This window comes from Geotrypetes seraphini, chromosome 19 (assembly GCF_902459505.1).
Source record: "Geotrypetes seraphini chromosome 19, aGeoSer1.1, whole genome shotgun sequence".
Lineage (NCBI taxonomy): Eukaryota > Metazoa > Chordata > Amphibia > Gymnophiona > Dermophiidae > Geotrypetes > Geotrypetes seraphini.
The window spans coordinates 16,212,769-16,236,530 of record NC_047102.1 but is presented as its reverse complement, the minus strand read 5'-3'; the positions used below and the strand labels follow the sequence as shown (position 1 = coordinate 16,236,530).

General features: G+C 44.0%; 1 protein-coding gene across 5 annotated transcripts in view; it reads right to left on the bottom strand.

The window, feature by feature from the left end:
• Positions 1-23,252, bottom strand: part of DKK3 (dickkopf WNT signaling pathway inhibitor 3) — a 30,831-nt gene extending 7,579 nt beyond the window's left edge. Inside the window, exons 1-6 of one of the 5 annotated variants that reach the window (XM_033928323.1) lie at positions 23,236-23,252; positions 22,751-22,953; positions 16,257-16,397; positions 13,693-13,776; positions 4,681-4,773; positions 1,610-1,751 (exon numbers count right to left, since the gene is read on the bottom strand). In XM_033928323.1, coding sequence (XP_033784214.1) covers positions 1,610-1,751; positions 4,681-4,773; positions 13,693-13,776; positions 16,257-16,397; positions 22,751-22,915 — 625 coding nt within the window. In that variant the 5' untranslated portion in view covers positions 22,916-22,953; positions 23,236-23,252. Of the gene's footprint in view, positions 1-1,609; positions 1,752-4,680; positions 4,774-13,692; positions 13,777-16,256; positions 16,398-22,750; positions 23,009-23,118; positions 23,136-23,235 lie in introns of those variants that run through there. The other 4 variants (XM_033928324.1, XM_033928321.1, XM_033928322.1 and 1 more) reach the window with 4 other exon arrangements.
• Positions 23,253-23,762: the final 510 nt, after the last annotated feature.

Sequence of the window (23,762 nt, the reverse complement as noted above, 5' to 3'; positions counted from 1 at the left end):
GCGGGGAAGGGGTGGAACAGGGCGGGTCTGGATTTTACGATAGTAAAATCTAGCAACACTAGTTACTAGAAATTTACATTACAAAAGGGTGAGCTCTGTAAATTTGTGAGGAAAAAAAAAAAATAAAAAACTTTAACCTGGAATTCTGCAGAACATAGTGCAATGGAAAGTGTCTGCTTTGAATTAGAAAAGAGAACATAAGAATTACCGCTGCTGGGTCAGACCAGTGGTCCATCGTGCCCAGCTGTCTGCTCACGCGGCGGCCCTCCGGTCTAAGACTAGCGCCCTAACCGAGACTAGCCCTATCAGCGTACGTCCTTGTTCAGCAGGAACTTGTCTGACTTTGTCTTGAATCCCTGGAGGGTGTTTTCCCCTATGACAGACTCCGGAAGAGCATTCCAGTTTTCTACCACTCTGGATGAAGAAGAACTTCCTTACTGAATCCTTAGTCCATAGTGTACCAACAGATTTATCAAATAGCACCCATTATAAATTAGTGACAGATAGCGTGTCAAAGCAGCTCCTGATTGGTGTAGCCTGATTTTAGTACCAGGAAGAGGCGGTCGGAAAATACCGCAAATTACTGAGTCCGCGAACCGCATATTTGCGGGGGGTTTACTGTATACTGTTCCTGTAGCGTGTTACTGAGTATATAGAGTGAGTCTGGCTGAAGGAGAAGGAGTGGTTACTGTTGAGTGCTGGTCACGGAGGTTTGATGGTCCGGTCTGTTCTATTTGCCACAAAAATGTTTGTCATTGAGGGGTCCTGTATGCTACATGCAATTTTATATTTTTGATGCATTTTAGGGTTAGGCCAGTTGTTTGGCCTTAAATGATGTTTTGTCGTTGATGCGACGTGTAACATAGAAACCTAGAAAAATGACGGCAGAAAAGGGCCATAGCCCATGAAGTCTGCCCACTCTATTGACCCTCCCCTTAACCCTCTGAGAGATCACACTCTTGATGACCATATGCAATTTGAATTTTATATGTAAATGTGTATTTTGTTTTATAGTGCGTTTTGATGCGATTTGTCTGATAAATGTTGTGTCTTATTTTGTATGTTAATATGTAATTCGCTCTGGATAAGGGCGGGGTTAAACAAACAAATTGTTCCTGTAGCATGTAGGTTTCACTATAGCGTGTGTTCTTAGTTTCCCCATAACACGTATGTTATCAAAACCCATCTCAAATTTGCTGTAGCATGTAGGTTTCACTATAGCGTGTGTGTTCTTAGTTTCCCCATAACACGTATGTTATCAAAACCCATCTCAAATTTGCTGTAGCATGTAGGTTTCACTATAGCGTGTGTGTTCTTAGTTTCCCCATAACACGTATGTTATCAAAACCCATCTCAAATTTGCTGTAGCATGTAGGTTTCACTATAGCGTGTGTGTTCTTAGTTTCCCCATAACACGTATGTTATCAAAACCCATCTCAAATTTGCTGTAGCCCGTTATTGATCCTGAAAACTACTGTTTATAGTTCCTTGTAATCCGTTCTGGGCTTCTGGGGCGCATGGGCTTTAAAACGAAAATAAAATACTGCTAAAGTTTGGACAGAAAAAAAAAATAATAATAATAAAATAAAATCCGGCCACAAGCGTTTACTTTTATGAATAGCGCAGCACAGTCCAGGGTTGCACTCCTGCTGATTTTCACAAATGGTTCCATTCTCTCCTTTCGAAGCTGCCAGGGTACACTGACCCCACACGCAGAGCTGCCCTCCACAGCATTCGCCATCTCGAGAGCACTGCGCAGAAACAAAAAACGCAAGCCTTCCATTAGTAGGAGTTTAAGTCACTGGCATGAGACAAATGCTACAAACAGGATAGGTTTATGTGCTAAGAAAATAGAGCATAGTCAATCAAGAAGAAGGGCAACCAAAGCAATGGTAAGGAAAATGTAAATGAGGATTTGTATCAAAAAGAAAGTCGCTCCTCTGTAGGTCTTCAAACATTAATTAATTCACATAAATTAATAATTTAAATTAATTAATTTAAATAATTATTATATTAATTTAATTAATTAATTAACATAAATGTAGAAGTGTTCACTGAATATTTCAAAAAATTAATATGCTCAGATTCTTGAAGGCAAAAACAAGGGGCGAACCCCAAGAAAATCACCTCACCCCCCCCAATCATCGCATATGTTTTAAATGGCATAAAAAAAACCTTTTGTTAGCTGCATAACACAGTCAGTTGCTATAATAGGACTTGTATACTTAAAAAAAACTTATCTGCTATCAAAGGTTCCAATGGACGGAGCTCATTTCGTTCCTGCATCAGGGAACCGAAAAGAAAGGTTTATAAGTGTCTGCTAAGATTACTTCAGCAGTTACATTACATGAGAGTTTGACATACTTCTACATTTATGTGAATTTAATGTTTGAAGACCTACAGAGGAGTGACTTTTTTTTTCGATACTAAAAAAATTCTGCAAGGCACCATGACATACAAAAATGTAGAAAGCCAGGTCAAAATCAGACACCAGAAAACTTTGTGTCTCAGAACAGTAGGTCGGAGCCTTAAATTAAGAAAGAAACGGCCGCTCCTTTCAGCATTTTGGAAGAAAGCATTAAAAATAAAAATGAGCCTCCGAACCTCTAAGCCAGAAACTATACAATTCCCCTCCTCCCTCCACTGATGTTAATGTTCCTGAAAACACACCTCTTCCCCAAACCTGACGACCCAGTTTTGAATTAACCCAAGACTAGACAACTTTCACTCATCATCTTACCCCATCACAAACCTCAATTTTTCATTTATTGCTTTTTATGTGTTTGTAAAACTGTACTATTCTAATTTGTTGTTAAAAATTACTGTTCCTAATGTTTCTTTACTGCCCTGTACAAAGATCAATGCAATGTCATACCTTAAATAAGCACTATAATTAAAATCTTGGGAGATGTTCTTGAGCTTGACCTTGATCATGAAAAATCAGATTGACGCAGTGGTTCAAAAGGGATCCTATTATCTTATGGAAACTACGTACCATCAGATCCTACTTCGATGCCGCTGCTTTCACAATTCTAGTTCAGACATTACTTCTGAATATACTGGACTATTGTAATATTGTATACTTGACGAGTACTAAGAAAAATTTGGCTAGATTGGCCCTGGTTCAGAATATAGCAGTAAGAATGATTTATGGTCTGAGGAAGTCTGACCACGTAACCCCCTACTACTGTGAGCTGCATTGGCTTCCGGTCGAGGCCCCCATTATATCTTGCCGACAGATTCGTTACTGTGGCGCATAAGAATAGTAGAAAATCTCACGCCCTATTTACGTTCCCTTCAGCCACGGGCTGTAAAAGTAAGAAACATCCCGGGCATTTTCTTTCCTCCCACGCAGCTTGCTATGACAAAGATTCCCGTCCATTATTAATTAGATCCACGGCTTATTAACTTTTTAGAAAACTTTTCTATTTTCTAAATTTCTGATCAATTAGATTTCTGTATATTATATTATTCCTGTATTTTTTTCATAGCTTAATCTTTTGTTAACTGCATTGAACTTATGGCTATGCGGTCTAGAAATCTGCTAGTATGTTATGTTATATATGTTTGATGTTATGTTATAAACACCCCTGGGGGCATTAGTACAGGGATATAAAGGAGTTTAGGCTTCAAGTGCCGCAAACAGGAAGGTAAACTGCCGAGAGAAAGGTGACTGGGAAAAGGGGGGGAGGGGGAGGAAAAGAGGAGGAATAAAGAGAGAGAACATGATGGAGGAGGGGGAAATGGACTGCCCTGGGTGCCATCATGGTGGAGATGCTAGCAACTCTCCGCCCCCCTCCCCTCATGCCATGCTCACTCTCTCCACCCCTTCCTGATACAGTGTTCCCCCGGTCGTTCGCGGTCGGCGGTTCGTGGTCCCAGTCATCCGCGGTATTTTCTGACCGCTAACCGCTGACAAGGAGAGGGCAGCGGGAGAGGCAGGAGAGAGCAGCCAGAGCACCGTGAGTGCAGGAAATCACTGACACGCAGATCCTGATTGGATAAGGCCCGACTTAGTGCAGGAAGAGGCGGTCGGAGCATACCGCGAGTGATTTCCTGCACTTGCGACTCTCAGGCTGCACTCTCGCTGCCCTCTTCAGGCTCCCCCATGAAAAACCGTATTTGCGATTTTTCAAGATTAACGGGGGTTCCTGGAATGGAACCCCCGTGAATATCGGGGGGAGTACTGTACCTCTTTAAATCTTCGCCAGTGTGAGCAACTTCTCTGGCCTGCTGCTGCACCAGCCTGGCTCACCTTTCCCTTCCGGGTCGCAGGGCGAGGAAGTGACGGCCAAAGGAAAGCCAACGCTGGCACAAGTAGCAGGTCAGAGACACTGCTCACATTGGGGAAGATTTAAAGAGGTATATGGGGGGGAGGGAGGACAAGACTGTGGCTTGGGGGCAGGGAAGGAGCGGTAGGGGCATGGAGGGGGGCACCTCCTACCCTCACTCTGCCACATGAAAGAAAAAAAAAAAAAGAGAGAGAGGAGAAAGTGAAGATAGATCAAAACATGGGTGGGTTAAGAGAAGTGTGACAGAGGGGAGTGTTCCAGGGGCCCATCTTAATCCTTGGTCCCAGCTACACTACACTGATCCACTGGTTTGGATTTCCGATTCAATTTGCCTTTATAATATTTTCAAAGTTATGACTGATACAAAATACGCATACGCAATACTTACGTCATCTTGGGTTTTGCATGCCAAACATTTGTATTCAAAGTTGGCAAGCTGGCAGTATTTTCCATTGTCACAGTCCTCGTCGATCATACACTCCTGGAAGAATGAAAACCAGAGAAAAATTAGTGAACGTGTTATCTGGTAACGTTTCCAGTTCAAGAAATACTACAGCGAAATCGCGGAAGAAAACACCCGGAGTTTGCTAAAGGACTCAAGAGCATGCTGATACTTTTAGAACTGGAAAAAACACTCGAGTAGACCACAAACAGGTGGTATCATTTGAAACTTTCGCATGGGCATCGCATCATTTGCCACCCTCTCCTTGTTCTTTTGAGTTTTTGACCGTTTTCTTTTCCCACTTACATATCATCCAAGCACAAACGCTGCCTCTTCATCATCCACATGTGGCATATATTTTGCCTTTCTTCTGCCAGAGTCTTATTCGTGCCTTCATGTTCCTTACATGCTCCATACTGCAGCTCTTTAATCTGTAGTTTCTAAGTCTCTAACCTCACGCTTAGATTACTGTGATCTACTCCTAACTGGTATCCCGCAGTCGCCTGTCACCCCTCTCCTTAAGTCACTCCACTGGCTCCCCCTCTTTCATCGCATACAGTTCAAGAGCTTATTGCTGACCTACAAGAGTGTTCATTCTGCTGCCCCTCAATCTCTCTCCTTGCTTCTCTCTCCTTAAACATCTCCCAGAGAACTCTGTTCCTCAGATAAGTCACTCTTAACCTTACCCTTCTCCTCCACTGCCAATTCCAGACTTTGTTCCCGTCATCTAGCTGCCCCCTATGCCTGGAATAAATGACCCAAGTTTGTCCAAACCCCTTGCCTTGTTCAAAAGCAGACTGAAAACCCACCTTTTTGATATAGCTTTCACTCCTTAACCCTACTCCTCTGCCCTCCAACCCAGCCAGCTGATTAGCCGTTCCCTTTAACTGTATCCATGACATCTTGTTTGTCTTTGGGAAGCAGGGCTGAGCTTGTGATGTCATAATGCCTCATTCCCCCAATAAGAGCCAACCTCATCAGTGATGTCACAATGGCTTGATTGTCCTGTACAAGCCAGCTGATTAACCATTCCTCTTAACTGTATCCATGACATCCTGCTTGTCTGTCTTGCCTGTTTAGGTTGTAAGCTCTTTTGAGCAGGGACTGTTTTTCTTCTTCTTTGTGACTCTGTGCAGCGCTACGTGCATCTGGTAGCTCTATAGAAATAATTAATAGGAGTAGTAGCTGCTTGATTCTTACAAGAAAAACACGATCTTCTTAGGTTTCCTTTAGCCTGGCCTTAGAAAGCTCATTTGGCTTCCCATCCCTGTTCATGAGCCAGTATAAATCCATCCCACTGCTCTTTAAAACCCATCTCGGAGCTCCTCCTGCATACTTCTGAATTAAGTGCTAGCTCTCCGCTCCCACATTCCGATTTCTTACCGCTTCCATCTGTCATTTCTCCTGCTCCATTCCTAATGCACACAAAAACAACCCGCCTCCCTCCCTCCGCGTCACCCATTTCCCCTCAGTTTTCAAATCCCTCAAATTTTGCTTTTGCCAAGGCCGAAATAGGAGGCAAAAATGGCTTTCCTGTTATTAAGTCAGCGTTATTCAATTAATGCATGCTGTCAGAGCTCTCGCTGTATGGGACTTCCATGCCCATTTTCTGCCCTAATATACTCCGCCCCCCATTCCAAAAAATACCACGCACTTAGCGCTTGCAAATGACAAAAAACTAACGCACCCGCTTTAGCATGTCCTACATTAGGGCATTTTTTCCTGCATTAAGCACACATTAGCACTTAGCTCAGCAAGAGACCCCCCCAAATCAGACAAGGCAATGTTTATGCAGGATGTATGTGCATAAGTTTAGGACTCTATACCCTGAGCAAATGATATATAAAATGATTCCCTTACAAGGGTTTTCAACCTATGTCATCCACAAACACCGCTTCAGTTTATTTTTTTTTCAATGCACATTGTGCACAGTCCCGACGACGTTATTTTTAACTCTTTAACACACTCTCTCTCTCTCTCGCCTCCCCCCCCCCCATCGGCAAACAGCTAGGAGGTACAGGGAGGGGGGGGGTGAAGGCACATACGTTGCGCATGGGAAGGAGCTCTGATGCCCCAACCAAGACGGCAACCAAGGTGGACTACCCCCTGCTTTATTATACCACTTTTTATGCCAGACGTGGACAACTCCGGTCCTCGAGGGCCAGAATCCAATCGGGTTTTCAGGATTTCCCCAATGAATATGCATTGAAAGCAGTGCATGCAAATAGCTCTCATGCATATTCATTGGGGAAATCCTGAAAACCCGATTGGATTCCGTCCCTCGAGGAACCGGAGTTGCCCGTGTCTGATTTATGCCATATGGTTATTTAAACGTCTCTTCTCTTTCCCGCCTTTCCTCCAGAGTATACTTATTAAGATCTTTACGTCTGTAACCTACAAAGACCAACTTCTGTTTCCTGGGTTGATTAGGAATGTTACAAAGGTCACACCGACAAATCCGCGCAGGACAATTGTGTCCCGACAAGTGCGCGCGTGACAATACCGCCCCATAAGTGGATATCTGGAAGGCCCTGATTTGCCGAGACTCCTCAGGGCCCGTCCCTTGGGAGGGGCCTGAGGAGTCTCGGCAAATCAGGGCCTTCCAGATATCCACTTATGTAAAGAGTTCCCATAATCATAATGTAACCCTAACACTAGATACCAGTGAATATTTTAAGTGTAATGGGGGGGTCTCCCCTTCAAAAAAGAGGGTTACTTTGTAACCCTCAAAAAGACAAAATAGTATCCAAGACGGAGCACATTTGATGGGTCACCTCACATTCAGTGCACGCATTTGTCGTTCACCCAATTGTCGGGGCGCCTTTGTCCTGCGTGCATTTGACGGGTCACCGTTGCAAAGGACTTGCTCAGGGCTTTAAGAGTGAGGGTAGGGGAAAGGGACGTTGCAGCCATCCATAAGTGACACTTAAATGGCCAATTAGGCGTTCATGGTTATCAGGTTTCAGAAGGAGGCCTCTGGTCTGGGACTGTCGGCATAATAGTCAGTGTGTGTCTGAGCAAAATCCCTGGACTGCGAATACAAGGGTCACGCCCCCATTTCCAGTCTGGCTCCAAATGGGCTGTATGAAACAGAAGTAGCAGAAAACAGCTGCAACCTCCCCCACCAGTCAAAAAAAAAAAATTGTTCAAATTCACTTAGAGAACTCATTTTTTCCCCTGACGTAAATATTTCCACTTGGCATATTGTCTTCTAAATGCTAATCTGTTACTGCAGCAGATGACAAAACAGGCGCCACAAGAAATCCTTAATATGCAGAAACCTTTAATTCTCCAATTAAAATGCTAATTGCACGGAGAGGGGCCAATTAGTCTTCACTAGGTAATTGTTCTTAGCACCTTTAACTGCTCTGGAACACGGTCTCGTCTTGACTCTGGTTACAAAATGTGTTTATCCTGAGCAAGGCAAGAGAAATGAACGCAGACGTAAGCCAGTAGTTTCCAGGAAGCCGGCAATCTCTCTCGCACTGCTCCTTGCCAGACACATCTTGTGCTCATCAGGCACGGGGGAGACCTAGATAACATTAAAAGCAGCAACATCGCCTTTGAACGTGTCATTCTAAGGCTTAGGAGCAAACTCGCACTTCAGAAAGCGGAGAGAAATGTTGAAAATTGGGCAGTATGCAGAGTCTAAGTCAACAGAGGCGATACTGAAGAACGTCAAGACAACACTGTGGTACGCAAGGCTAGGAGCTCAATTGCCTTATGGCAACACTGAGGAATTGAAGGGGAAAATACACCAGCCTGGACACTGTACAGTGATCTGTCACAGAGAAGTAAACACACTGGGAAATGACCGCTGTCCTCCCAACAACAGAAAGGTTGTAAGCACTCTCCCAGCACTGCACTATGTGTTGACTCAACTCTAATCTCCAGCACTAAATCCAACACCATTAGAGAATGACACAGGGACATAGTTTTCCCCGTCCCCGCAGGAACTCTTTTCCTGTCCCTGCCCCATTCTCTAATCACCATCTTTCCCCTTATCAAGTCTCCTATGGAATCACTCTACCATGGACTAACCCAAAAAGAAATCCACCGCCTGCAATTAATTCAAAATACAGCGATTAAACTCATCCATAAAGCTAAAAAATACGACCATGTCATCCCCCTACTTCGAGATTCTTACTGGTTACCAGTCTCCCATAGGACAACTTCTAAGATTCTTCTCTTAGTTTCTTAAGATCAAGATTTCTCATCTGCCTGCCTTCTTATCACACATACCCCCTTCCAGGGCCCTCAGGTCCACTAACCAGAATCTATTAACAGTTCCTTCAATTAAGGATCTATATTATACTAGAAACACAATTTTCTTTGTTGTCGCGCCCTCTCTCTGGAATGCAATGCCATCGAACCTTTGCTCTGAAAATTCCCTAAACAAGTATAACACACAACTCAAGACTTTCCTCTTTAAAGACGCTTATCAAAATTCCAACCGAGTTCCCAAATAAAAATGGGAAAATAAAAAACCGCTTTCAGGAAGCAATACCCCATTTTTTCCTCTTCTTCTAACCTTCCCTTCCTTTTATTTATACCATGTATTTTTTTTTAAAAAAACCTCCCGTCCCCTTTCTTTCCTTTTGTCCCATACCCATTGTAATCAAGTCTATGTTTTGATCTCAATTGCCCTATTTTTATTGACTTTAACATAATTTTAACATTTTAAATAATTTTTTTACTTTTTATTATTGTAAACCGACCAGATACTTGCGATGGTCGGTATATCAAAATATTAATAAACTTGAAAATCATTTGTTTCTCTCATTGCACAGAATGACTTGGCCTTGCAATCCCTCGGGGTCAGTCTAAATCCACAGTGCCTTCCCTCATTCCCTAGGCACGTCAGGCTTAGGACATGTGATGGCCACACTCGGCTCACTTCCCTGCCACAACATCCCCATGCCACTGCCCCCTGCATATGAACCCCCCTTACATCTGCAAAACAAGGGTATTGCAGACAGAATTGCCAGGACCTCCATATAAGTAGTTTTAATCTTCTAACATATAAAAGAGGACGTTTAAAAAAAATAATTGAAGGATTTGGGGAAGAGAGCTCCAATTCGAACTTCTAAATGGGAAACTTTCTGCAAAAGTTACTCATGACCAATGTAGTCTCTAGAGCCAAAACTAGAAATCTAAGTCCCCATTAGGATTCAAGATTATAGAGTAAAATTTGCTGAATTTCACTTTGGCAAGTAAGCATATTATGTCTATATGATGCTTAATTAGGTGCAGTTGTGGAAAATAGGAGCCAAAGACACAAGATTAGACGTCAGGGATTTTTGCCAAGAATTTGGTTGAGAGGAGCTTGGGGTTCTCAGAGAAAATGCCTTTGAGGAAAAAAAAAAAATCAGGCAAGATAAAGGGGCTGGAACTCCTCTCGTACGAGGAAAGACTAAAAAGGTTAGGTCTCTGCAGCTTGGAAAAGAGACGGCTGAGGGGGGGATATGTCTGAAGTCTACAAAATCCGGGGTGGAGTAGAACAGGTACAAGTGGATCGATTTTTCACCGTCAAAAATGACAAAGACTAGGGGATGCTCAAAGTTACAAAAGAATCAAATTGCAGATCACTCTTCAGGAAAAGGAGAGCAAAATATATAATTAAAACATCATTCCCACTAGAGAAAAATAAAATGGACTGCCTAGTATAAAGCAACACTCATCAGGGTAGTAGGCGTGCAACCCAGATAAGCACATCTGACTGGGGGCATGCCCAGATGTTGCAGTGGAACTGTCTACAAATTACCATTTAAAATGTCTGCACACTGACCCCATGGATAACTATCCAATAACTTAAGACAGCAAAAAAGCAAAAATCCTTCAGAAATCACGATTCATTTCCTAGTCTGTTGACTTGCGAGTCATCACCTTTAGCACATCACAGCAAAATGTACGCACAGGGACACGACGCTATATGACTGGTGATCCTTTCAAGAGCTTTGCTGGAATTATCAGCTTACCCCTTTCTGGATGGGGTATAGAAACTAAACGCGTCTTCAAAAGCCTGCTTTACTTCCATCACTGCGTTGAGATTTTACATCAATTCCCAGAGTAGCGACGAGCACCACCATGTCAGAGTCATGGGAATAGTGAGTAAACAGCCAACCGTGATAAGGGTTCCCAGCATTCCCACTCTCTCTCGGCCTTATCTTCATATGACTAACTCAAGTATTTAGGCTTGCTGGAAGAAAAACACTTCAGGATGTCATAGGAAGCAGCCTGTCATCAACACCTGTGTAGAAACGTGGCATTTGCAGTCTATCCCAAGTCAGGAACGTTTGTACAAAGATCTACGCGAGATGATGTCCATACTCAACATAATGTTTCTCCCTTTTAATGCATATAGAAAAATGTCGTCATGAATAGGCCCTTTGAACAACTTGAATACAGTGGTGGCTATTGTCCAAGGACTTATTTATAGACCATATTTGATAACTATACAGATGAGTTGGATAAAAGGGAAAGTGGCAGAGCATATACAACAGTTGATGCTTTCAGCTCAAACAAGTCCAGACTTCAATAGCTGGTTCAGGCTCCTTCTGCTAGGAGGCAAGAGACTGGGGGTGTTGGGGATAATTAATGGTCTTATTGGCACCATTGCTAAGGGTGCAAGAGTAACAAACATAGAAACATGATGGCAGGTAACGGCCAAATGGCTCATCCATTCTGCCCATCCGCAGCATCCACTATCTCCTCCTCTCCCTATTGGCTAAGGCTCTTTATACCTGCATTGTGATGTCATAGAACTTTAGTAACATAGAAACATGATGGCAGATAAAGGCCAAATGATCCTTCCAGTCTGCCCGTCTGCAGCATCCACTATCTCCTCCTCTCTCTAAGATAGGGGTGTCAAATGTCGTTCCTCGAGGGCCGCAATCCAGTTGGGTTTTCAGGATTTCCCCAATGAATATGCACTGCTTTCATTGTATGCTAATAGATCTCATGCATATTCATTGGGGGAATCCTGAAAATCCAACTGGATTGCGGCCCTCGAGGACTGACTTTTGACACCCCTGCTCCAAGAGATCCCACGTGCCTATCCCAGGCCCTCTTGAATTCAGACACCGTCTCTGTCTCCACCACCTCTACCGGGAGACTGTTCCACGCATCTACCACCCTTTCTGTAAAAACATATTTCCCATCACCTCTTAACTTCATCTTATGCCCTCTCATTCCGGAGCTTCCTCTTCCCACTCCTTCCCCCACCGCACAAGTGCCCCCCGCCCCCCTTCCCCTGTATCTCTAGTTGCACAGAGGAAATGACGTCAGATGAGGAACACATTGACGTTGAGGCACTCCTCCTCTCCACCCCCCGTTATGCGCAGCAGTGAACAACTAAGAGGTATGGGGGAAGGGACAAGCAGGGATGCCACCACCCCAGACACCTTTCACCCTCGCTATGCCACTGCTCTTTATCTATAAAAACTCAGGATAAGAAAGTTGTTTTAATACTTATAAAGGTATTAACGTAGAACAAAATATTTTCCAGAGAAAGGAAAATGGAAAAACCAGAGGACATAATTTGAGGTTTGAGGGGTGGTAGACTCAAGAGCAATGTAAGGAAATTCTACTTTACGGAGAGGGTGGTGGCTGCCTGGAATGCACGCCAGAGGGAAGTGGTGGAGAGGGTGACAAGGGTTCAAAAAAGCGTGGTATGAACACAGAGGATCTCAAATCAGAAAATAGTAGCAAATATTGAAGAACTAAGGTTAGTACTGGGCAGACTTGCACGGTCTGTGTCCGTATATGGCCGTTTGGTTGAGGATGGGTTAGATGGGCTGGCGTGAGCTTTAAAGAGACTTCAGTAGGTGGAACCTAAGCACAGCACCGGGAAGAGCTTTGGTTTCTGGCTCAGAAATAGCTAAGAAGGAAAATTTTAAATTAAATCAATTTAAAGAGTGGATAAGGTTGGGTCGGCTGGATATGCCATTCGGGTCTTTATCTGCCATCATCTATTGTATTACTACGTGCGTTTTCTATAAGCTAAAATTTCTGAGGAACTCATGTGATTTTTTAAGTCATGACAACTTTCGCACTATAGTACAAGCTTTCATCGATCTTTTATTCGATTATTGCAACATCTTGTTTTGGGGGACTTCCTAAATATTTGATTAGGGCTCTTCAGATTGCCACCAGTTGATGTCTGGAACTGCTTGTACTGAACATATTACATCGGTTACCTATTCAATTAGAGAGAGCTTTGCTATCATTTTAAAGCTTTAAATGACATTTGCAGCGTGTCCGACATCCGAGATCTGCAAATAAGGAACTACTGGATATACCTTCCTTCAGACAAGTCAAATTGGATAGGTATACGGAAAAATTGTCTGATCGCTGGATCAGTGTTTTGGAACTCTTTACCTTGTAAATGTCAAGAGAATTAGATCTATTTGAGCTTCAGAACACAAGTTAAAGTCTTTCTTTCTGTTCATGTAGGCTTATACTTAACGCTGGATAATGTCAAAAGAGCTGGAATTTGAGCATGTCGGTGTTGTATTGTTATTTCGATGACGTGCATCTCATTTGTTTGTTTAAGCTGCCCAGAATACTAGATGGACAGGATACTTATCTTCCATCCAGAACTCTGCGGTCCTCTGACCAAAATCTTTTTTCAGTACCATCTCTTAAAAGTTATCAGCATGAAATGAACAGAAATATTCTCGATAGCTGCACCTCAACTATGGAATTCTTTGCCAGGATATATTAGAGGAGATTCTGCTCTAGATAAGTTTCAAAGTTTTTTGGAAAAACGTTTCTTTTTAAAGATGCCTTCGGAAATTAGAATTCACCAGTCAAACTTTTTTTATATAGGTCTTTTTTTAAACTATCTGCTTTTAGCCCCTCCACATTGTTTGACCCTTCAATGTTATCTTTCTCAAAAATTTTGGAGTTCCACCCCCTTTCCCCATTGTTTGTCTGTAAGATAGAATCAGAGGTTACCTGGTTCCTTTTGCCGTCTTCTCCTTTTATAGATGTAATGAATGTTTCAGAATAGATGATGGATCCAGTTTTGTTATCCGTCAGCTAAGTAAGAAAGTGGAAATAAGACGAATTGCGATAACTTACTGGTTTCAACTGAGTCATGCTGTTTTTTTCTTAAATCCATTTGTTTTACCAAGATTCTGCAGGCATCACGTTCGGTCATTCAGAGGTTACATTTAGGAGAACCTAGGAGGCCGATTATCCCACCAGTAGGGAAATACACTTCTCCCTCCGGATTCGCGGGGGATAGGGGCAGAGCCGGACCGCGAATGGTGAAACAGCTGCTGTGAGTTCCCGTAGTCTCTCGAGACTACGACGGGAACTTCCCACAGCCATTTCCTATTGGCGATCTACACGGGGCAGGAGTGTAGGAAGATCGCTCCTGCCCCGAAAGCCCGCTAGATCACCAGGTAAGACCGGGACGCCGGAGGAAGGCTAAACTGTGTGTGGGGGGGTTCTTTTTCCCCCTCCCCCCAAAAATCGCAAATATGTGAAATCGCGATTGCCGAAACCGCGAATGGGGAGGGGGAAGTGTAAATCTTTTTATTCCCCAGTACAGAATTAGCGTTCTCAAAATCAATTCTTTTTTTTTTTTTTTTAATCTTTGAGTTTAATCTTGAGATGCTCCCTAATGACGGTGCCTAAGAGGACTTACACTTTACAGCACTTGCAATTTTCAGAGTTAGTATTTAAGGTATGTATTCATAAACATTTTCTCCTATGGTATACCTTAATCTCAATAATACTATTCTCGGACCTCGGCGGTGCTGCCGTGTGCATTTCAACTTCACACACAGACTTGTAGCACCATAATCGTCCTAGGCCTGAGATTTTTTTTTATCTTCAATTGCTTACCCTTTCACTTTATTATTATTATTTTATAGATCATTTAAGATTCTTAGATATACTCATCTGATTTATAGATACGGCTAGGGGCTAGCCTATCTATAAGATGAGTATATCTTAAACGCCAACGCATGTATGTTAGTTTCAAGTTTTTCAAGTTTCATTAGGATTTTATATACCGCCTATCAAGGTTATCTAAGCGGTTTTTACAATCAGGTACTCAAGCATTTTCTCTATCTGTCCCGGTGGGCTCACGATCTATCTAACGTACCTGGGGCTATGGAGGATTAAGTGACTTGCCCAGGATCACAAGGAGCAGCGCAGGGTTTGAACCAACAACCCCAGGGTACTGAGGCTGTCGCTTCAACCACTGCGCACCTTAGTAAGAGGGGAAAAGTTTACTGTCAGTGTTAATAAAACTGGTCTGTTATTTTTAATAAATTAAAATTCCTCCCAGGAATCTTCAATTCTACTGTTATGTCTTCCGTCAATGACCATCCCATCCCATCCAGTGTGTGGCGCAGTGGTTGGATCTACAGCTTCAGCACCCTGAGATTGTGGGTTCAAACCCCGCGCTGCTCCTTGTGACCCTGGGCAAGTCACTTAATCCTCCATATCCCCAGGTACGTTAGATAGATTGTGAGCCCACCTGGACAGAGAGGGAAAAATGCTTGAGTACCTGATTGTAAAAACCGCTTAGATAACCTTGATAGGCGGTATATAAAATCCTAATAAACTTGAAACTTGTATCTAAGGTGGCATTATATGATTGCTTTAGATTGAATGGCAATTATTTGTTTAAATTGAGTAGTACAGCCATCACACCCTAGAGCTTTGCAGGCTGATGACCATTTAATAGCTTGAGAGGTTTTTTTTTGTTTTCCTACCAAACTCTTTTCCTCAAGTGCTTTCTTCTGCTCCTGTAAGAGACTAAAACGAGGGAGTTAACTTAAACTCTGGCCTTCTCGTTACGAGAGCTCACCTCGAGAAAACTTGTTACAGGATTCTCCTTAGAAACTAAAGCGCTCCTAAGAGGATTTCAGGACATCCAACTCTGTTCCAACCACGCCTCCCTTTCAGATACTGTGCAAATAAATAGCCACTCGTATTACCTCTTCCTAGGAGCCATGTTTAAGAGACCAGTCTGAAAGTTAAGAACGGAACTAGATGGAAATACGTATGTACTTTAATTTTCCCCCTCCAAAGTGTTAACAGATAACTCCAAGTTCTTCAGTTATGTCTCCTGTCTTTACATTTCATGAGCTAATTAGTGAATTATTTCACCATGTAGGGCAACTTGAAATGCATCCACCGAGCTACATAGGAGGTATCTTTCACATTATTGTGGCAGACCTGGCTTTGAGCATGTACGAGAGGTCCCAGTATACTGTTCTGGAGGGGGTCCAGGCCCCACCTTAGCTATGCAGCATTTTGTCCACATTTAGTAGGCTCTCTGAAAATTGCCCACCTTCCATTTCAAAGCAGCAGATTTAGTTGGCAGCAGAATACAAGGATATAGGGGCATTTTTTTTTTTTTTTTTTCAAACTCTTTGTGCACTTTGTGCACTCTTTGTGCACTTTACAAGTACAATTCTACTCCCAGGGAATAGCAGATACAAGTATTGGTGGCAATGCTGAAGACCGATAATACCCAATGTGGACAGTCTAGGTTTTACCTTATCAATTTCCTGATGAGTATGAATAGTTTTATTTCCAATCTGGGTCTCGGTATTGGATTCATTGTGGTAGCTGGGAGGTAACTTTTCAAAGTCTACATCCGCTAACTTTCTTGCGGCATTTTCTTCTTCAGCCTTTATCTATAAATGAATGAAAACGTTGGTTAGCTCATTGTGCTTAAGAGTCAGAAATTCATCTCGTATAGCATAAGGACATCTGAGGAAGACCAAAAAGACCCATCCAGTCTGCCCATCCTCAATATTACTGGCACTTCCTCTGCCCCACGCCTTCAATAACTCTTGACATAATTCTCATCCCCACCACTTTGTTTGCATCTACCAAAAACAATTTCCTTAGATCAGTGTATACTTATGAAGGAAATTTTAAAAAATAAAAGTAAAGTAAAATTCTGTAATCTCTCGTGTTACACCCGGAATCTTTTCGGGGCACACCACCGTGTCGTGGCACAAAGTTTGAAAGACACTGGTTTAGATCCATTTTTCCTAACTCGGTCTGGAGTACCTCCTTGCCAGTCAGGTTTTCAGGATATCCACAATGACTATGCATGAAAGAAATTTGCATATAATGGAAGCAGTGTATGCAAATCAAGTTTATGCATATTCATTGTGGATATCCTGAAAACCTGACTGGCAAGGGGGTACTCCAGGACCGAGTTGAGAAAACACTGGTTTAGATTGTCCTATTGGACAATCTTAGAATAGGCAAACAAGTTTGTAAGGCAATGGCAAAAGCCAGGAGGATGCTAGGGTACAAAGAGATGAATAAGAGTAAGGTTAAAAGTACTAATAAACATCAGGAAAAGGGAGGTGATAATGCCACTATATAAATTAGTGGTGAATCCTCATAGAACATTGTGTGAAATTCTGGAGACTGAATTTTCAGAAGGATGTAAACCAAATGACCAGTATGGGAGCTGCCCTCTGGACTCGGTCTTTACTGTACAGCATAAGGTGGCAGACTAAGATCTAGACTCTGAAAGAAAGAGGGGATGGGCATCTAAGGCCTTGATTGGCACAGATGCATATGGCCCCTCTTCTAGAGGAGATGCCTTAGGCCCCTCCTTGGTGCATCCCAGGATGCACAGGGAAGAGGAAGGCCCGCCATTTTGGAGAGGCAGGAGGAACTGAGCATGCCTCCTGCTTTCTTCTTCCATATAAAGTACGGGGGCAAGCAAGCATCCCTCCTGTGGAGGGGGTGTCTGGAGGGGCCACAATTTTTGCAGGGGGTTGGGGGGAAGGTCGGGAGTGTGAAACCCTCCTGCCTCTCTTTTTTTTTTTCAGGGGCTGTCATCGGGGAGGCCAGCACGACTTTTTAAAAATAGGGACAGGTATTGTGTGTGTGTGTAGCACACCCATTAAAAAGAAAAAAAAAAAAAAGTATTTCTGCCCCGAACAGCGGAGCGGCAGGAGGCTGTTTTGGGGCTTCCCCTACCAGCTCTACACGCGTCAGGTCAGTTTGCCAACAACTAGTGGGGTGGGATTACTGCAGGCCTCTACAAAACTGATTTGCATGCAAAATTGCTGGAAAATTGATCACCATTTTAAAATTGGACAATGAAGCGACCCGGAATCTTTTCGGGGCACACCACCGTGTCGTGGCACAAAGTTTGAAAGACACTGGTTTAGATCCATTTTTCCTAACTCGGTCTGGAGTACCTCCTTGCCAGTCAGGTTTTCAGGATATCCACAATGACTATGCATGAATAGTCATTTTTAGTGCAATCGGGCTTAGAATTCACCACCGTTCATTGTTTTTAGCTAGTGTACAAGGATATATTTGTATAGCAGGTTTACACACTGATGCCCTCTTTGTCCAGGACGAAGATTCATATTTTTAAAAATAAATTCATCAACTCCAATAATTGCCAGTCAGCCTTAGAGAAGTGCTTAGCCACTTTGTAGCTATCATTAAACCAACGAACATGAGCCGTCGACCAATTCCTCCTATATGATGTAAGGTGTGACGCTGTGTGTCATTGTAAGTGACAACACAGCTTGATCACCTGCCATTCGGGGGGGGGGGGACTTGACATTCTTGGATTTCTATTTTAACTCACAATAATTGGGGTTTTTGATATCTGAATTAGGATTTCCCTGCCCTTCCGACACCTCTCTTGCCCTCCTGCACACTCTTCACAGTGAAGGAGTGGCCTAGTGGTTAGGGCTGCAGCCTCAGCACCCTAAGGTTGCAGGTTCAAATCCCAATCTGTTCCTTGTGACTTTGGGCAAGTCACTTAACACTCCATTAGTCAGATTGTGAGCCCATTGGGGCAGATAGGGAAAAATGCTTTGAGTACCTGAATTTAAATCACTTAGGCTACAAGTGATACATAAATAATAATTTTACCCCCCCCCCAAAAAAAAAAAAAAAAAAAAGCAAGGTGGAATATTTTGTCAGCAATAATGTCTGTTCATAAAGCAATTTGTTTACTAAAAATAAATTTAAAAAATTCATTTTTTGCCGAACAGGTCTTTTTCAGTAGTATTTTGTTTATGATACTTTTTTTCTTTTCTTTGGGGATTTTATTATTACTGATGAAGTGGTAATTAGTTTATGTTACATGTTATAAAGCCAGACGATTAGCGATGTTTCACTAATTTCCATGAGGAACAAAATTAGAGGCCACATCCCTCCCCCCTCCTGGGCCAGGTACAAAATCAGTACCTGTATATATGTAAACTGATTTGCTTGTAATCACAGAAAGGTGGTGTGTAGATTACAAAGAAATATATATTAAAAACAAGATCCTTGGCTTGTGTCGAGTTAGGATAAAAACTTGTCACGGAAAAAACTTGTACTATAATTATGGCAAATTGTAACCTATTACATTACATTGTACTTAACCACGTAGCTGTAAGTTCAACGCGGTTTACAAAAAATTAATAGTAAATTTGATCCAGAGAATAGAATAAGTTAGTCAGTCAAGTGCTTGGAAAAAAAAAAACAGATGGCTTCTAAAATGTTTATAACAGCACGCTTTGAGCAACAATGTTCAAAGTTCTTTATCGTACTGAAACGCTAAGGTACGATTATGAAATTTCTTACTTCTGCAGTCCTGTACAGAAGGAAAGTTAAACAGGGCATGAGTTTTTCTACTGTGTTTGTATGAAGCTATAAAGCAGGGGTGTCCAACCTTTTGGCTTCCCTGGGCCGCATTGGCCGAAAAAAAATGTTTCTGGGGCCGCGCAAATGCTGCAGCCAAGACAGAGGAGGGAGCCGGCAAGACGGTAAACACCCGGGGGCAGCAGAGGAAAACACTGCATCGCCCTCGACTGGGGCCGCAGGTTGGACACCCCTGCTATAAAGAGTCTATTTACCAAGTAAAGGGGGGCTGTGCCATATAAAGCCTTATAACAAACCCAGTTTAAACAACACCGGTGCTTCCATAGGCAGCCAGTGCAGCTCACAATAAAACATATCTCGAATCCTGTTCCCTTCCCATTTCCTTTTCATTGGGGAGGGAGGGGGGGGGGGGGTTACACAGACATTTTGGCAGCTGAGGGGAGGAAATTCCTAGAAACCACTATTTATTTTGCTCCTGCCAGGAAAATCCCCACTGAATACCCATGTCGCCTGGAAATTTTGCAATTATATTAAAGGCAAAAAAAAAAAATTGGAGCTACGCATCAAGGAATCTAAAAAAATCATGCACGTTATAACAGTGTTCTTCAACCACCGGTCCATGGACCGGTGCCGGTCCTCAGAAATTTCCTGCCAGTCCCCAGGGCCAGCATGTGCATCAGGCCCAAAACTGTGTTCTTCAACTGCCGGTCCGCGGTGCGATCGATGCGTTGTTAATAAGATTATATTGTGTGTGTATATATGAATGGAAAAAATAGTGTTACAATTAGGACGATGGGGGCAGGGTCTGGGGTGGAGATTGAGTAGAGATGGGCAGGGTCTGGCCACGACTTAGCCCAGTGTTCTTCAAGCACTGGTCTGTGGACCGATGCCGGTCCACACAATAATTCTTTTATTTCTGCCGGTCTATAGGTGTAAAAAGGTTGAAGAACACTGCGTTATAAGATCAGAGCCAGTGCAAGGGTGGCCTTACCCCAATCCTCAATTAATTTTTAGGGTCCCCCAGGCGCCCAAGCCCCACCTCGGTCCTTAGGATGCAGCCTGCTGCAGAATCTGGCCGATCCAGCTGCTCCGGATCCCGGGGCTCCCAACCCCCACCTTCTCCCCTGAAGACACCGCGGACAGGACAAGATACAAAGCCACCCCCCCCCCACCAAAAAAAAAAATTGCTAATTAAAAACTAATGACGATCACATAAACATCCCATAAAAATGTAGGTTAGACTGCAGCTGTTCTTTGTTGCACCGAGCAAACACCTAGGGGTCCATTTTACTTAGGTACGCAAACCGATTCAGTGCGCCTACCAATTAGGCCAGCCCTGTAAAAGGTCCAACACTGTGGCAAAGAAGCAGTGGGAATGGCCTGTCCCCCATCCTGACAAAAACAACAAAAAAAAAAAACGGAGTTCAGAGAGGAATGTACAAGTAACAGGAATTTTATTAAAAATCAATAAAATATGGTCCAAGAGATGGCTCTCGTGTGCATGGGGACCGGACCCAAGACGGACCGTGTTTCGGAGAAACCCTCCTTCCTTGGGGTCCGAGTGTCCTATGCTGCACTGGGTGAGAACCATACGGATTACAGCAGCGTTGAACAGAATCCGTAAACGCTGCTGGATTTTGCTTCGGTGGGGGGGGGGGGGGGGGGGGGGGTTGTTTGCTTTGTCCTCATCCTGCACATTTCCAGAGAGCATCTTTCCTGTATCATCCACTGAGCTCACCTTCAAAGATCTGCCGTTGCCCAGCTACCTCTGCTGCACTGAGAAAACGTGATTAAAGCAGTATAGTGCAAACAGGGTACGTCCCTCGTGGCTAAACAATTCTGCTTATTGCCAACATCGACTCCCTCGGGGAATAGTTCAAACTAGAATCAGCAGGCTAGAATCTGCGTTAGATTTTCAATCAGAAAAGCAGAGAGAATCACAACCCTAGTCCCACTTGGGGAGGGGGAGGGATCGGAAATCTGCAACCTTTCTACTGCTTTATCCTTCTCATGAAGATTGCGGTCGATAGACCATCAGAAAAACACAGAGCGTACACCTTCGCTACGAACCCCATCCATCTCTTAACCCTTTCAGGACCATAAGGATCGTAGGCCAATTTTTGTGGTTTTGACGACATTTTTATGGTAAAAAGGGCTTGCAGATGCCAAAAAATTGATTTTTTTTGTGAAATATCATTATTTAAAAAAAAAAAAAAAAAAAAATCACACTTCTGGCTTATGGACAGTGTGGCAAGTGAATCTTCTCGTCAATCTGGCAACGACGCTAATGAATGAATGTCGGAACCAGTTTGTTTACATAAAGGCAGTATCATATGGAATCCGTACATATCAAATTTAGAACTGTAGACTATCCCAATCAAAATTTATAGGATTTTAAAGTTATGGGACAAATATGTCCCTTGGTCCTGAAAGGGTTAAGGGCTAAGCCTGCTGCGTCAAGCCAACCAGCTGGAAATGATACATCTCCTCCACGCCTTACCGTTTTGTGCACCCTGTACTGGCACGGAAAGCCACCACCCTGTCCCTTTCCCTGGGCTTAATCCCTCCAGGATGGACCCACACGCTTTGGCACTCTACTCCGGCTGCAACACAAAAAATAATATCCTGCGCTATCTCTTACACCGCTCTGACTGCCATTCAGGTGGTCGGGTGAGACAAAGGGCTCCTTTTACGAAGCTGCGGTTTAACGCGTGTAATAGCGTGCGCTAAACCGCCAGGCGCATTAGCCGCTACCACCTCCTCTTGAGCAGGGCGATAGTTTTTCGGCTAGCGTTAAAGATGCCACCGCGGCTTCGTAAAAGGAGCCCAAAGATGGGACATGATCGAAGAATCCTGTGCGCCTGCCTCTTGCCCGCTTTGCCCCATTTCGCCACGCCTGCCCCTACAAGATGTTTTTAGATTCTTTCATTTTATCAAATGTGTCCATTTTTTAAAAAAAATGTCTTATATTTTCATTGCTTTATATTCTTCAATATTCGTTAGGGCTGCATTTCCAATTCAAATACGCGATCACAATTAATCGCGTTATTTTTTTCCACCCCACTGCAGCTCCTCGTGACTCTGGGCAAGTCGCTTTCCCTACCCTCCACTTTTACAAAGGCCGCGGTAATCGCTCCGACGCCCATAGGGATTTAAAGGGCGCCAGAGCGTTTGCCGCGGCTTTATAAAAGGGGGGGGGGAGGGGGAGGGGGAAGTGGCTCAGACTCGCAAGAAGCTGCAGCGGGAACAAAAACAAAGATTTTAAACGAAATGCATCCATGTTTTCTATAACCCCAAAACCCCCCTTACTTTTGTCCATTATTCTGCGCTGAGAATTAATCGGATTCTAAGCGCGTTAATCAATCGGTGCAGGATTCCAGGGAAAGATGATGGGGGGGGGGGGCGTTACCTCTTTGACCGCGTTCTGCAGTTTGTCCTCCGTGTCCCGCATCAGCGCGTTCACCTCCCGCAACAGCTCGCTCACGGTGGCCTCCCCCGCCTCATCCTCCCTGGCCCTGGCCGGGATGGGATCCACGGAGCCCAGGGCGAAGGCGAGCAGCACGACTCGGAGCATCTTTGCGCGCAAAGACTCGGGAGCCGGAAAGGTACCTCCTGCGGGCGAGAAAAGGGTGGGGGGGGAGGGGAAAAAAAATCACTCAGCGACCGCGACCGCAACCTGCAGTGCCCGAGCTCCGCCCCCTGCCCCGCCCCCTGCCCCGCCCCCTGCAGAATCCGGAGCCTCCCAGGAATCCGGCAGCCCCTCAGCAGGCTGCTAACCTGGACCGACCTGCTGCGGAGCGCGCGACGCGTCCGCGCGCCGCCGGCCCCCATCTAAAGCCGAGCTTATTTGCATCTCTCTTCGCTATTGGCTGAGGACCCGGAAGAGCGGGGCACCTGTGCGGTGGAGGGGGCGGCGAGTCCTCGGTCGCTTCTTACTGTTCGGGACCAGCACTAGGCTGGAACCTTGTGGGCCAGGCCCGGTTGTGAACTCGCCTCCCCAAACTAGTGATCCTTGCCCGTTGACGTCAGTGCTAAAGGATAGAGTAGCCATAAATCCAGGACTGGATCTGGGTAGCTGGGCATTTCTAGTTCAGGAGACTGCTGGAGATTTTCCAGGGCTAGATGCAGAAAGCTTGCTAGGGAGGAGAAATCATGAATAAAGGGCCTGCAATGCATCTGCAAAATACTGTATTTGAATAAGAAATTGTTCCCCCCCCCCTCCCCCCATATTAGAATTCAGTACAGTTAAGGTGTGAATGAACATGTGGATAAAGGTGAGCCGGTTGATATTCCCGGCAGGGATCTCAAAGTCCCTCCTTGAGGGCCGCAATCCAGTCGGGTTTTCAGGATTTCCCCAATGAATATGCATGAGATCTATGTGCATGCGCTGCTTTCAATGCATATTCATTGGGGAAATCCTG